We start from the raw sequence: 16,830 nt of genomic DNA, 5'->3' as shown, positions 1-16,830 counted from the left end.
AGTGAATATGGACCAATATGCTTTATATGGAACTAATAATCTTAAACTGATTTAGGAGAAAATCTTCCATTTTATTGATACCCAGAGTTTCTTACAAATATAGTCTATTTAAATAATAGAGTAATTTGATTGCCTTGCTTTAAAAGACTTGATAAAATAATAATAATTTAGAATTTGTTAAAGTTAATTTAAAATTTTTATTACTTAGAATTCTGTAGTCAAATCTATTATTGAACTGCTAAGAGTAGCTGTAAAGAGGCAAGCATACTAACATGCCTTAAATTTGACGTTTTACAGGTAAAATATAACATTTTAGGCCTGTTGGTATGTTTAATTCTTTGATTTAAAGATATAAAAGGCCTATTAATATATATATATATATATATATATATATATATATATATATATATATATATATATATATATATATATATATATATATATATATATATATATATGTACAATGGGTAAAATAAAGTGGATTAGAATAAAACAAAGGCTAACGCACTTGAATATAAACAAAACCCAAGAAAAAAAATAAATAAATAAAATAAAGTAAAGATAAGAAATTAAAGTGTTATAAATATAACTCAGCTCTCCATTTAAACATCAGTGGAGACTGCAAGAACCTGTCTGAGTTAACAAAAGCTTTTATGACAAGGTTCTCACTATTCTGCAACAGTAACAATGAGGAGTATTGTTGCTTGCGAATAACAACATCAAGTGAATGGGCACTATGTTTCACAAATAATTCACTTGCACTGTTCCATGGTGGCTTGTTTAATATCAAGCGAAGTGCATTATTATATGCAACACATAGGCGATGGAATGAGTCTTTTCTCCAAAGATACCACAGCTGACATCCATAGATTGGGCTGCAAAAGGCATTAAATAACATGATCTTTGTTTGTATTTGTGTAGAGCTGAACTTTCAACGGATGAGGTTAGCTTTAGCATAAATAGAGCGCACGTGTTTTAAAATATCTTTGTCATCCTGCATATCGTTTGAGATCAAGTGACTCAGATATTTATATTGACTAGTGTATATAAGAACCATGCCAGATAATGTGAAACTAGGGCTATTTATAAGGGGTTTATAAATTTCAAAAAACATTATTTGAGACTTAATATTGTTATAAACTATATCATGTTTCACAGCATAACTGGGGCATAAATCAAGTAAGATCTGGAGACCTTTGGCTGAGGGTGCACACAGGACAATATCATCAGCATAAAGAAGATGGTTAACAAGAGAAGGACCCAAGCAAAAACCTACAGTAGTTTTATTGAGTAAAACACTAAGATCATTAATATATATATTAAATAGAAGAGGAGACAGTACACCTCCTTGTTGCACGCCATTACTTATATTAAATGTTTTGGATAATATTCCACCCCAAAGGATCTGAGCTGTTTGACCAACATACCAGACAATGAGTAAGCGTAAAGTTACACCAGAGATAATATTGGATAGTTTCGTAAATAGTGTATCAAAGCGAACTCTATCAAAGGCTTTACTAATGTCAATAAATGCCACATGCATATTTGAGCCATGTGATAGGTAAAAATTTAAAATATCTTTTAAAATAAGAACTGGCATAAAAGTGCTATGGTTTTTCTTAAATCCGAATTGGTTTGGAGTCCCAGTGAAACTTTCATTAATCCGTGAGACAAAAAGATGTTACAAAATCTTGGAGAAAATTGTCACCAAACCAAATGGATGATAATTAGCAGAATCGGAGATGTCACCATTTTTATCTTTAACCACAGGAGAAACAACAGAGTGCGAAGCACCAATAGGCATGTATCCATGGCAAAGCATGGAGGAAAAACACAAAGACAAAATATTAAAGTAATTTGGGCTAGCATAGAGATAATGCTCCAACTGAGGTCCAAAATGGTCAGCTGCTTTTCCACAGGACATACGATTTATGATAGATTGGACTTCATTAGGAGTGACAAGATAGGCATCATCTTTAAGAAGATTACAGTGTTTAACTATAAAGTTGTTATTTATATTGCATGTTGGCTTGACTGATTTGAACAGGGTGGAATAGTTATTATACCGCATGTGGCATAATTATTAGTACCTAAGGCAGAGTCAATAGAAGGTGGAAGACTACATTTATCGTTACGAATAGAAGTCACGATAGACCAGAAACTGGTATAGTTCTTATTTGCTAAACTGTTCGCCAGCTTTTCTGCTTTTATAGTATCTTCTTTTTTTGCAGAAACGAATGGCATATTTATATAAGGCTCTTGAATTTTTAAAAAGATTGAAGATTGGGCCAAATTTTGGTTTATTATAACTGCGCCATGAGCAGAACGCATCTTTAGCAGCCTTATGAGCATCTTTTACATAATCTGTCCAACCTTTCATAGGTTGTTTTCTATTTATACTTGATTTAGAATAATTAAGACACTGAGATGAAGATTGAGTAAGACATTCATTCAGAATATTGTACAGGTGGTTAATCTGCTTAACATGCTCATGTGAGTTACAATGTACATTATTACAGTTAATTACTTCAAACTGACCCTTGTTAATTGAAGACACCAAGTTTGACACAGTGGATGTATACTCCTTTATCATAATGGTCGACAAAGCAATAAAATTTATTTTAGGAGATCTTGTCTAGTGAGCAGTATAGGAAGAAGATATATTAATTTTAAACGAGATATTAAACGCTAAAGGTAAACGATCAGATGAACTAGTTGACTGAATTATTTCGAAGTTATTAACATTGCATAGAGAACTTTGGGAGACAAGGCAGTGATCAATTTAAGAAGAGGTGCCCCATGCTTCACTAACTAAGGTAAAAGAATCATGTAGAAGACAGATATCAGCTGTAACAAGATGTTCATCTGTACAAAAATCAGCTAGGAAACTACTACATGGAGACCGAAATCTTGGATCACAATTAAAATCACCAGTAATAACAAATTTACCATTTAAATCTGAAATAAGAGCTGAAAGACTACCAAGGCATTCAAGATACTTATCAACATTCTCATTTGAATCACAAGGCATGTAGACATTGATAATTGTGAACTTATCAGAGAAGTTATTTACAAGTTGGATAGTAACAGATCATGAATTATCAGTAGTAACAACTCGAGTTCTGCAGAAGACAGAATCACGACACAGGATAGCAACACCACCTAACGGTCTGCCACGAATAAAACCTGCTGAAGAATCAGTTGGAGACACTCCAAAGCCAAAAAAACCAGGTACAATGTTGTTCAAGAAACTAAATTTAGTATTGAGTAACCAAATCTCTTGGAGACAGATGATATCATATGTTGCAAACAAGAGTACTAATTTATGTGTAGAACTTTGTACACCACGACAATTAAAGCTTACAAATCCTTACTGCCATTATATATATATATATATATATATATATATATATATATATATATATATATATATATATATATATATATATATATATATATATATATATATATATATATTTATATGAAAGATATGTATTTTTGACGGCACTTATAGATGCCATCAAAGATTCAGTTATTTCTGTATATGTCAGTATACCATGTAAACTATAAAATATCTGCAAATATAAATTGGTTGACAATTTTTTGTCTTCTTTGATCCACATTTTGTAATAGAATGCTGTATTATGATTGGTAATATTCAACTCATCATCACTTTGCATGTTCAAAGCTTTCCTGGGTTTTCTTTGTTTAGCATCCTTGACAGTTATAAGTCTCAATAAATGAGCATCTTTGGAGGAACAGTGTTTGCTTAATAAAAGCAATTATCTCATAAATAAACTTGTTTTTGAGGAAAGGTAAAATATAATCAGTAACCTTACGATTTCTTTTATAATATGGCATGACTAGATTATATCATGACATTTTTGACATATCTGCATTATGGAAATAGTTATATATTAAATAATCAAAACTCTAAAATTTTTAAACTATGAGAATTTTAATAACAACCCTTCACCTTAATATAGGTACGCTTGTTGTTTTTGAGAAATAATTTATGTGATTTAGTATTGTATGCATTTATATATTAAAACTTTTAAAAACTGGTATTGCCATGGACTTAAAATGTGCAATTGGTACATCACTAATGCTTATTAACAATAATAATATCTCCTAAACAATTTTTGAATTTTTTTAATGATATTTAAAAGGATTGTTTTTAGAAATTTTTTTGTTTACTCTTTTTGTCTAATAATGTTATTTCTTTAATGAAAATGTTTTACTTTGATTTTATTTGTTACATAATATTGTTCTTATATTGTAAATAGAATTTTAAATTTGTAGTAAAAAGTAAGTAAAAATTTTATTTTAGATTGCTTTGATGTTTATGACTTGAATTCAAATGGTTTCATCACAAGAGAGGAAATTTTTCACATGCTCAAAAATACATTAATTAAGGTTTAATAAAAGTACTTAAAATAACACTAATTATTTGATTTAACTTAGGTTTGTGGTTTGTTCTTATAATCAGCATTGAAATCAAGTTGTTGTTTTTTTTAGTTGTTTTAATTTGAGTTTCAATCCTTTAAACTTTAATAATATATTTGCATTCAATTTGAATTTTATATCCACATTTCTACTTTTTTGTGTAATGTGTACACAATTTTTTGTATATCATTTAATTTGAATTTTATGTTGCCATTTCTACTTTTTAGTGTACTATGCAATTTTTTGTGTATCACTTAAACAAGTTAATGTGATTAAAAATTGATTTTGTTTTTTTTTTCTCCCATTTTCAATAAGGCTACAGGCTGCTGATTTCAATTAAGCTACAGACAACCAGTATTTGTTTTAGGAGTTATTTGGAAATAAAGTAGGTAGTTAAAAACCAAAAAACAATTGACAGAAATCTCATAAATTATTTGATTCAGGAAAGCATTAGGAATTTTCCATAACACTAGTGTTTAAGAAAAAATTGAATGATGAAATGCAGTGTTAGACTTCCAAATGCAAAATTTTCCAAAATTTTCAGAATTCCAAAAAATTGAAAGATGAAATGCAGTGTTAGACTAAATCCAAAGGTCTGGAGTTCAACTTTCACTCTAATTACAAAAGCATCATTTATACTGAGAAAAATGAGAAAAACTGATTTTTTTAATGTTTTCTCGTGACAATGTGCTGCAAAAAGGTGCTGCAATAAGACCATGAAGCATGCTCTGAAAAAAGTATAACTAGTTTATATTTGTGAAACAAATACAAAATAGTATAACATAATGTTAACTGCTATTTTAAAAAAATCCTAAACAGGATTTTTAATTCACATAGGTGCAATGTTTCTCTGAATTACAGATGACAGATATAAATAAAGGGGAGGAGCTATTCACACATAAATTATTTTTAGCTCATTATACTTCTGTTTAAATTAAGAATAGTAGTAAAGAATTCACTTTAGTCTAAGTTTGTTATTTATTTATTTTTTATTATAGGATACTTTTATATTTGTTGTGTATTTAGACTGTAAGTACACAACAAAACAAATAGATAATAATTTTTAGAAAACAATAGTTAATAGTAAAAGGTTCTGAATTTAAAATTTTTTATTTTTATAGCAACCTTCTGAAGAAGATCCAGATGAAGGAGTTAAAGATCTTGTTGAAATCACACTCAAGAAAATGGTAGACTTCAGTTATTTTTTTATTTTTGATTTTAATGTTATTATTTTGATTATTGGTTGCTTAACTAGTTTATTATTTAGAAACTTTATATTTACATAAATAATTATTTTGTTAGTAATAGTATTAAACCCAAGTGTTAAAATAAGTTTTGTTTATTTAAAAAATTCATTCAAAAATAAATTTAGAGTTAATTAAATTTTCGAAAATAAACCATTTATTGAGATTTATTGTTTGATGTTATAACAAAAAATAATTGTTTTTTTGCCCTTAGATTTCCGGTGTAAGCTTAATTTTGAATTCGCAAATCTTTATAATTTTTCCTGCAATAAAAATATATATTTTGAGTAATAAATGTGTGCTCTAATTGCAGAGTTTTTCAAACAATTTAGTTTACACAACTAAATAGGGTTTTCCTTTTCTATACTTAGTCTGTGGGGACTTTTCTATAGTTATTACGCAAATGATACCCTATATCTACATTTATTTAAAAATATAACAAATGTTTTTATCTTTATACAGTAAATCATATTTTTTGGTATTATTTTTACCTCTTTTTTTTTTATTCTGATTCACTTTCAACAGGGTTGCAAGCAACCACTATTAAGTTGGGAGTTACTAGAAAAAAAGAATAGAGCTATAGAGCAAGGATTCAGTTGACAGAAGATTTAAAAAGTTGAAGGTTGTATGTCAGGAAAACACAAAGATGGGAGAGAGTTCCAAAGGGTTGAAGTGCAGGGAAAAAAACTAGACAGATAAAAGTTTTTGGAGCATGCAGGATTAGATACAGTAAAAGAATGAGACTTAGCTGAATGACGAGTCAAGTGAGAATGAGTTTTAGTTAATGGAACTAGAGATGATAGCTATTTTCAGCAGTAACCATGATAGTATTTGTAGAAAAGAGAAAGAGTTGCAACTTTACAACGATGGGAAAGAGGCTCAAGCTTAGCAGATAGAGTGGGTCTGACTACGTTTACAATGCGTTTTTGGACCTTTGGAAGAAAAAAAGCATCATTAGAAGAACCTGTCCAACTTAATTCTAAAAATTGTATAGTATTTTTGGTATTAAGATTTTATAAGCGCAACTAATCTTTTACAAATGTCAGGATAATTTTTTAATTTTAATAACTCTTATGCTTAAATTATACTTTTGTATAGTGTTTTTAAAATGAAAAAAATACAAGTATGCGTTTGTAAGTTTTTTTTAGCTGCGAAAAATATTTAAATCACTAATAAAAGAAAAACCTTTAAAAAGCTTGGGTGGTTTATCATTTCAACCTTAAAGTCTTATATTCTTTTTAAAGCACAGCATGGAAAAATAACAAAATAGGTGAATGTTAATTTGAAAGAACAGTGCTTGTTTTTTCCTATTATATTATTTTTATTTCTATTATAAAGATATAGCATTTAAAGTACTTGAAAAGAATATATTTCTTAGAAACCAGGTATTCAATTTTTTTAATGATGGATGACAAGAAGCAAACTTTGACTTAAACATAGTGTGAATTTAAACTCAATCTATACTTAAAAATCAACAAATTTTGAAAAGCTTGAAAAAATAAATTTCATTTCCGAATGCAAGAAGCAAACATAAAATCTCAGGTTATACTTCAAGTTTGACTAAAGCATAATGCTAGAATCAAAATCAAACTAATTCGCAGTTGCTTTATTAAGTTTTATTTTTTTTTTAGTTTTGTTTTTTTAAGACCAGTTTTGAAAGCAAGTTTAAAATTAAAAAAACAAAATACCATGATCATTTTGTAAATATTCAGTCAAAACATAAAACAAAATTTTGTTTGGGAAATTTTTTTTCATATTTTATAGATGAATTATAAGTCATTATATAAATACATTAATGTCATTTTGAAAAATTGTCTTTTTATGACTATGAATTAGCTTTTTGATTTTTAATTTGACTATCTTTTGTTGTAAAGGTACAACTTAAGGTTACTAAAAAAAACTAACACTCTAAAATTCTAAATTATCATTCATTGTAAAGTGTTCATCTTTGTTCAATATTCAATCAACATTCAACTCTGATAATGAAGTAATTACACAAATTAATTTGTTTATGCCTAATAAAACAGTCTTCTGCAATCATGAGTTTTTTATGTGACGCATAAAACTAGCTTCTGCTTAAAAATAAGCAGTTTGAGTAATAAGTAGTCAAAAAAAGTCAATACACAAAAAAAAAAATTTTAATTATTATTTCGAAACATTCAAACATCAATCAATATGAGAGCTACACTTTATAAGAAGAAAAAGAAGTATACCAGTTCACACTCCAAAGTATTGTTAATAAATTCAATTCTTTAGAAGTCTATAATAATACAGATTTTTTTTAAGTTGATATAGATTTACAAAAAAACCTTTGGGTACTAGCTAATGAACTTATTAAAAATACAAGTCAACCTCTTTACCAGTGCAAAAACTATTAATTGTATTTCCACTTTAACTTTCTCAAGTATGATTTTAAAACTTGTTTACACAATTACTGTGTTTTTTGTTAAGTCAGAAACCATTTTCAAAATGGTTATTTACAAATTTTTAATTCAAGGTAATCATTTTAAAATTTTGATTACATTAGTTTATTCTTATAATTCAAAAAACCATTTACCAAAAGAATATATACATATATATATATATATATATATATATATATATATATATATATATATATATATATATATATATATATATATATGTATATATATATATATATATATATATATATATATATATATATATATATATATATATATATATGTATATATATATATATATATATATATATATATATATATATATATATATATATATATATATATATGTATATATATATATATATATATATATATATATATATATATATATATATATATATATATATATATATATATGTATATATATATATATATATATATATATATATATAAACATATATACATATATAAATATATATATATACATATATATACAAGTGCAAAACAAGTGCAACTTTTTTGGTTTGTTTCATTTTCTTAAGTCTGGTCCGTGTCAACGTCACAGAAGTTCTTTAATAATTAAAGGAAGTATCCAGAAGTTTCCAGAAGCATGCAGAAGCTTCCAGAAGTTTCCAGAAGAAGCATCTGGAAGCATCCAGTAGCATCCAGAAATATCCAGAAACATTCAAAAGCATCCAGACACATCCAGAAGCTTCCAGAAGCATCGGAAAGTGATTATTTATTTTTATTATCTTTATGACTTCAAGTGCAAAAATGGCTCTCAACAGTCTTGGATTGGAACTAAGAAAGAAAATTGCAAAGAAACCGCTGATTTCACTAAAAACCAGCTACATCTCATATTGACTGGAATGTGCAGAAATGGCGAACTGTCCTGTTTAGTGATGAATCGAAGCTCAACATCATTGGGAGCGATGGCATTTGCCATGTACGTCGACCGGTCGGAAAACGCCTCAATTTACGTTACTGCCATAAGACCGTGAAGCATGGTGGAGGCAATGTAATGGTCTGGGGGTGTTTTTCTGCTAACGGTCTAGGTCCAATACATCGAAACAATGGGATAATGGACCGTTTCATGTATAAAAATATCCTGAAAGATGTTATGTTACCTCATGCTGAATGGAATATGCCAATAAAATGAGTTTTTCAGCAAGACAACGATCCGAAACACACTGCAAAAGTAGTCAAGCAGTGGTTTTAAGGCAACCACCTATCAGTGATGGATTGGCCACCTCAATCTCCGGATCTCAACCCTATTGAGAACCTGTTGAAGATCGTCAACCGCAGAAATAATCGTGAAGGTGTTCGTAATAAGGATCAACTGTTTGAACAAATCCAAAAGGCCTGGGCAGCGATTCCACAAAGTTTCATTGATCTATGCCTCGAAGATGCAAAGTTGTGATCGACAACAAAGGATTCGCCACAAAATATTGATAGCGAAATACAGCTTCGTCAACATTTTGTCAAGTTGCACTTGTTTTGTCCAGAAGGAAATCAACTTTTTTTTAATACTTTTGATTAATTTATTAATTTTCGTGTACTTTGTGATGAATAAAACTTGAACTTTGATGAATAAAAATGAACTTTGTGATGAATAAAACTTGAAGAACTTAGTCTCTAAACAGTTACATAGTTATTTCTCTAAATTGAAAAAATGCAGCACTTTTATTTAAAGAAACTAAATTAGCATTATTTGGTTGCAATCGTTTTGTCCAATACTGTATATATATATACATATATATATATATATATATATATATATATATATATATATATATATATATATATATATATATATATATATATATTATATATATATATATATATATATATATATATATATATATATATATATATATATATATATATATATATATATATATATATATATATATATATATATATATATATATATATATATATATATATATATATATATATATATATTAGGGTGGGTCATTATGATGTAAATGTTAAATTGGGGCTGTGAAACATTACTAAAATGTTGCATTACAGTCTACTTATGAAAAAAACTCCTTTTGAAATAAAATTGAAGCCTTTCTTGGATCCGCATCTTTGGGAATTAAAATTACTGTATAATCGTATAATGTAAATACACGTGGTTTAATGCTATATTCCATTACTCGACATCTTGTTACATTAAATTTAAAAATGCAAGTAGTTGTTAAAGGAGAAATAGTCAGAGTGTAGTAGGCAACACATAACAGCAATTTGTTTCAGTTATTTTCTATTTGTTATGGCTCAAGAAGTCAGATTTAGAGTCAATTTTCGGTAATTCTGCTCTAGATTTACAACACTGCAAAATCATTCCATGTCGTGATTTGTGCCTGAAAACTTTCATAGTTGTTGCTGAGATGTCTTTAATAGTACGTTCAACTGCCTAAGAATGGCATGGAATACCACTCAAGACATCAACGTGGAACTGGAAATGTTCAAGATCATCATTAGAAACAGTTGATAAAAGCGGTGGTGGTGTTGCAATAGCAACAGACCAGTCAATCATTTTTATGAATGATGAAGCTTCCGGATCAAGCTTGATGCTTGATTTATCAAAGACACGTATCTTGCTAGTTTGTGATGTAGCTCGTGCGTCAATTATTTTGTCACACGAAAACTGACGAATTGATACATTTTCATCTGTAACTCCTCCAATAAGAATGTTCTCAGGATGAGCAAAATAGCAGTTGTTTTGCAATACTGGTTCAAGAATTTTCCACTCTTCTTTCCCTAGTTCATAGCACTGCTTCATAAGATAAAAGAAGTTTCTTGCTCCGTCAAGGCAGGAAGAATGACGCTTTATGTTGAACCACGATGGCGCATAAACATTTACGATGAATCTTGTAATTCTTTGCAATGGTTTTGAAGGATTTTCCTTAGACATATACAAACGTAAAATACGATTGGCCTTTGTTAGCCACCTTGCATGGTTCAGATTTCCTGGCATAGCAGTCTGGAGGAACAATATTTGATCACAAGCAGTGTATCCCTGCTGAACAGCTAAGCAAGCTTTTAGAAGGTATATCTGATCAGAGCTTAAATCTTTCTTGACATCAACACTTACATCCTCAACTTTACCAGGTATATGTTTAAAGTTCACAATATCTAAATCTTTTGGATCAAAATCAAGTGCAATGTCTATTTTACCTGTTGAAGTAGCTGGACCTGTTGAACGTCCACCATCCACAACAGAGAAATATTTTCTAAAAGATAGTTCATTTGCATGTAACAAGCAGACCAACCATTGCAATGTTCTCCCAAGACCTTCTTCTAATTTTCTGATTACTCCATTATGTTGACCTGTGTTATTCACAGAACCATCGCAAACAACTGCTGCTAAAGTGTCTGATGATTTGATGTTGTTGATGCTCAATAATATCTCTTGTGCAATATCAACAGCTTTACTACTTTGTGGCGTGACATGATTGACATATTTGTTTTGCGGAAATGACACTATCACATAATGTTCTTCTTTGAAATTTTGTTGGACACCACTTTTTTTAACGGAAGTGATATCTTGCTTTCCATCAAATCCAATGCAAAGTATTTTTTGGACTTCAGCAGCATGCTTCTTAACTTCTTTTTTCCTCCACATATTTCTCTGACGACGAAGTTTTGCTGGATCAATAGCATTCTCTGGTGTTATAAGATCTAAATCTTTTAGTACAGCATTTGCTATTAGGCAAGCATCCCTGTTACTGATTTTACACCTATCCATAGCCTTATACAACTCAGGATATTGTTTAGTGTTGTAAACCTTCACCTCTTCATCACTTGACATCTCATTATCACTTGACATCACTTCATAACTTGACATCACTTTACCATCTGACATCTCAATTGGCAAAAATTCTTCATCTGGCTTTGACTGTTCATTATCACTGCAATATGTTTCATTTGGATCAATTTCTTTATCAAACTTCATTTTCTTATCTGTAATCGGTAAATTGCATGTTTTACTTCCTCTTTTTTCTCTTTTCTGCAGCTTAATTGTTTCTTCTTTGTCTACTTTTCCCATTACCATCTTCCGTACCGTTTTTTGGTCTATCCAGAACTCCCATTCAAGTGTTGGAATTTTTTTTGGCAGTGGACATGAACAAGCTGACCTTTCTCGAACACCTTTATTAAAACACTTACACAGACAAATATCGAATAGTTGGTCTAACATCTGTAAACTTGATTTAAATGTTGCAGAGGACTTCTTGCGATCAGAGTATTTATCAAGCTCATGTACTTTGTTAACTAGTCTCTTTATGCGAATAACTAAGCTGCTGACTGCAATGGTAGGAATACTTGCTTTGTTGTACAGTGCTTTAATTTCATTAGCTATGACTGTTGCTCTTTCAGTAATACTTGCGCAATTGTTATTTTTTAATAAATAGTCATATGCTTTGAAAACATCAGCAGTAGTTGGCAGTTGATTTGTTTAGAATGGTCTAGGTTGTCCAAGTATACCATGTTCAGTTTCACTTCTTGTTTTAACAGTAGCCATTTTTATTATCAATTTTAACTAATTAAACTAAAACAAAAAAACAAACAACGTAATTTAAATGTAATATATACAAGTATATATCTTATAATGAAGTACAGGATCATGTTATCGGAAGTCAACAAACAACACTAACAGCTTTTTGTCTTATATTTCGTAGGGTGCTCTAAACTTTTGCAAAGTTCTGTATACTATTAATAAAATATTATTAACATGAATCATCAAAAAACCTAAATCTTAATGCTTTTATCCTGCAATTATACAACTGTTGTAAAATAGCATCATTTTGACCTAATATAGTAAAATTCAAGTTAAAGTTGGCAAAACTAAATCAAATTTTTATTACATTTCTTTTACATATCATTAATAGAGACAACAAAATGCAACTTTATTTTCATGTTTCATAAAAAAAAAAAAATTTGACCCACCCTAATATATATATATATATATATATATATATATATATATATATATATATATATATATATATATATATATATATTTTTTTTTTTTTTTTACATCAGATAAAACCACACTGACTGCCAAAATGATTAGGCTCGCCAAAATAAAAATAAACCAGAATTGTGTACAAAAACTTAATTATTTTAAATAATTAAGTTTTTGTGTTAATAATTGTGATATGATATAATAACACTTGGACCATACAGGAATAATTACAATTTAAAAAGTTCATTTTTAACTTATCTAAATTTTTTTCTTGGAAAAAAATTCATTTTTTTAATGCGACAAATTTATAAGATTTTGTTTACAAATCTTAGTTGTTGGCAGTTATGAATATTTATTTGATGTAAACACCACAGACAATTATTTAACTGTAATCTGTTGTGAACTGTCAAAAATACAAATTAGGTTTTTTTTATTAAGTAATGAATAAAAAATTAATTAGTTATCGGTTGTGCTGCACTGTTGAGTCCAGATGAGAAAAAAATGCTCTTTAACTTAGCCAAAATGTGTTATTCTATTAGTTACATGGTGAGAGCCATTGGACATAGTAAGCAACCGGGGTTAATATTTGACCGGGGCTAGGTTTGATAAAATATAGCTGGGACGGGGGCTGCAATTGTGACTGGAGCTGCATAAACATTTATACATCTTAAAGTACAAAACTTTTTTTTAATCTCATGTTATGTTTTGTATATATATGCATATATGAACATCATTATAATCAACATGATTATAATCATCATTAACGTCATCATCATCGCCATCATCATCATTATCATCATTATTATCATCATCATTGCCATCATCATCATTATCATCATACAGATGCAGGCTTTAGCCTTCCTCTTTTACGCTGTTTCTCTAATCATGGTCAATGCTCAAACAAGCTACTATCTTTATTGCAATAAACCAAAACCCATTCTTGCTTGACTTCTTATTCTTATTCTCTATTTATTAAATACTATTTATTAATACAAATATGTGCCAGAATTTAATAAATAGTAAATATAAGTATAAATTTTTTTCTAGCCCCAGCTATCAACCCCTGCTAAATCTTACATATTTTCCGGGGCCAGATTTGCAAAAAGTCTCATTTTTAGCCAGAACCAGAGCCCCGGTCACTTACTAATTGGGTGCAGTCAAACTGTGAAACTACATTAATAATCCTCATAAATATGGAATAAAAAATAGTCCCAGTTGTCCATAAGCATTAAGTGACTGTGATAGGTGAAGTTGATGAGACAAGCTTCAAACTCTTCATTAACAGCACGCCTAATTGCTACAGAAGCAGGTGTAAATGCTAATTTATGCACAATTCAGAGAGTTATTCAAAATGTTTTTCATCTTTTGCTAAAAATACCTCAGCCAAAACCACCATTGAAAACAAAATGCATAAACGATCGCATAGCTTTTGCAAAGGACCATGTAACATGGAAAGAAGAGTAACAACAAGTAGTATTTTTTGACAAAAAACCCAGTTTGTCTTAATGGATTAGATAAATAAAATTATTATTTTCACAATTTGTGTAAAGAACCAGTAGCACAGCAGTGGCGTGAAATGGGTGGTTGTGTAATGACTTGGTGTGCGCCCTGGGTAATCAATAATTCATTTTGGTGACGGAAAAATGAAGGCTAAAGACTATCTTTAAATTGTTCAAGAAATTAATTAATTATTTATTATGTTGTTAAAGATTAACTGCGATAGGGAAAATCCAAATTAGTTTTATAACTTGATTTTAATTTATATAAAAAATACTTTTTTCACATAAGTAAGATTTGTGTGAAGTTTAATTTACTAGTCTAAATTTTTTTATTTGTTGCAAACAAAGTACTTTTTAGATTGAATAGAACTTTGTCTAACTTGAATTTCTTAATTTCAAAAAATACAAATTCCTCAATTTGAAGGGGTTACAAATTTTATTAGGTCATCATTTTTGAACGCTTAGAGACTATTGTATGAAATTCAAAATTTATCAATGAATATAAAATTAGTTGAGAATAGGGCTTTTTTGTTCCCAGACTCCAATCATTACAATTTATTGAAAAGCATTCTTACTTGATATAAGTATAAACATATAAATGTTTAGTGTTTGCTCCATGTCTAAAAAGTTAGCTCAAATATAAAAAAATGCTGTGTCTTCCCCTGAAACTCCTCAACATATTTAGTGGTTAATTACTTAATTACATCATCAAGTAAAAACTAAGAAGTCAAGAGGCTTTCATTACATATTGAATACAATAAGTATATGCAATTGTCAGAGCCTGACAAAAAATACATAATACTTTCTTATAACATAATACATAGCATTTGCTTGTAAAGTATCCGAGTAGGCTATCTTAAAAAATCTCCAATTATTTATCTTAAAGAAATATGCAATAGAGATATCGAAAGTGTAGATATTTACATTTAACACTGTTGAACAGTTATACTTGTTAAATGCTAATAATTAAACTATATTAATTGAAAGTTGTTAATTAAATATACTTTTACATATAAATAAAATAATAATTATTGAATGATCTTTGGTTATACCTTTAAAAATACAATTAAAAGTACCCATAAAAACTTAAAAAGTAACAACTAGACTTTTTCCTCATATTTTTCTTATTTGAGGAACAATTAAAAATTTGTTTAAGTATGTAATGTTTTATTTTATTTTTTATTTTTAAAAAATTGTGTATGACGAATACTCAAGTATAAAATTTATACTTGTGTAGTCGTCATACGCAACACTCATGGAAAATCAAATAAATCTTTTTATAGATAAAAATCTCAGTAAAATATTTTTCAACCATGTATTTAGTGGATTTGAACGCATCAATTCTTCTTAATGCTTTCTGTTTCTTCATGTTTAAGTTTTTTTTTTTTAAATGCTTAAATATTTGTTTATACTTTGAAATGTCTTTTAATTGAAAGTTTAAGATTTAAATGTTTAAATTTAATTAATAGGATTTTGATCATGACAATCGAGTATCATATGCTGATTTTAAACAAGCTGTTGAAGAAGAGCCACTTTTACTTGAGGCGTTTGGCCCGTGTTTACCTGATCAAGAAGTAACTTGTGTTATTTTTTGCATAAAAATTTTTAGGATAGTTTGTGTTTCGTATTTTTTTTTTTTTTTTTTTATTATTATTATTTTTATTATTATTTTTTTTTTTTGCATTATTCATTTATATATTTTTCAATTTTGTTTTAGCATGTCGACTTATTCACAAAACAATTTTGTAGTGCTTCTTAATCGAAAGAAATAGTTACCTAAATATTATATTACAAATTTTATTAAATATTTTCATTTAATAATGTAACAGCGATGATTATACATCCTGAATATTTTAATAATCAACTAAATTATTATAATAATCAAATTAACTTAGAGCACTGTAAAATGGACGGGCTTTTCACATAAAAAGGACGGGCTATTCAAGTATCATAAGAGTTAACAACAAAGTTACAAAATTTCAAACAAACAAAAAAGTTGTTGGACAAATAGCCAACGTTAGTCTCATAAAAAAAATACTTTTCTTATCATTGCGGCATTGGTTGAGAAAAAGAAAGGGAAAAAAGAGAGATAGTATTTGAAATTGAATTCATAGTATGTGAAAAAATCAATTTTGATCCTCGGAACATCAAAAGTTTACTATGAAATAAAGTTTCATAGTTATTTTATTTGTTGATATGGCAACTTTTTCTCTTCTTTTTTTTTTTTTGTCATATAATAGTTTATT

The 16,830-nt window shown here is 28.4% G+C and overlaps 1 protein-coding gene across 1 annotated transcript in view; it reads left to right on the top strand.

Moving 5' to 3' along the window:
- The window catches only part of LOC100210625 (calaxin), a 29,873-nt gene extending 13,503 nt beyond the window's left edge, over positions 1–16,370 (top strand). The window contains exons 4-7 of the mRNA XM_065810023.1: positions 4,331–4,416; positions 5,568–5,633; positions 16,054–16,158; positions 16,302–16,370. Coding sequence (XP_065666095.1) covers positions 4,331–4,416; positions 5,568–5,633; positions 16,054–16,158; positions 16,302–16,343 — 299 coding nt within the window. The 3' untranslated portion in view covers positions 16,344–16,370. The remainder of the gene's footprint in view (positions 1–4,330; positions 4,417–5,567; positions 5,634–16,053; positions 16,159–16,301) is intronic.
- Positions 16,371–16,830: the final 460 nt, after the last annotated feature.

Source organism: Hydra vulgaris, chromosome 11, assembly GCF_038396675.1.
Source record: "Hydra vulgaris chromosome 11, alternate assembly HydraT2T_AEP".
Lineage (NCBI taxonomy): Eukaryota > Metazoa > Cnidaria > Hydrozoa > Anthoathecata > Hydridae > Hydra > Hydra vulgaris.
The sequence above is the reverse complement of the archived record's forward strand: the minus strand, read 5'-3'. Positions and strand labels throughout refer to the sequence as shown.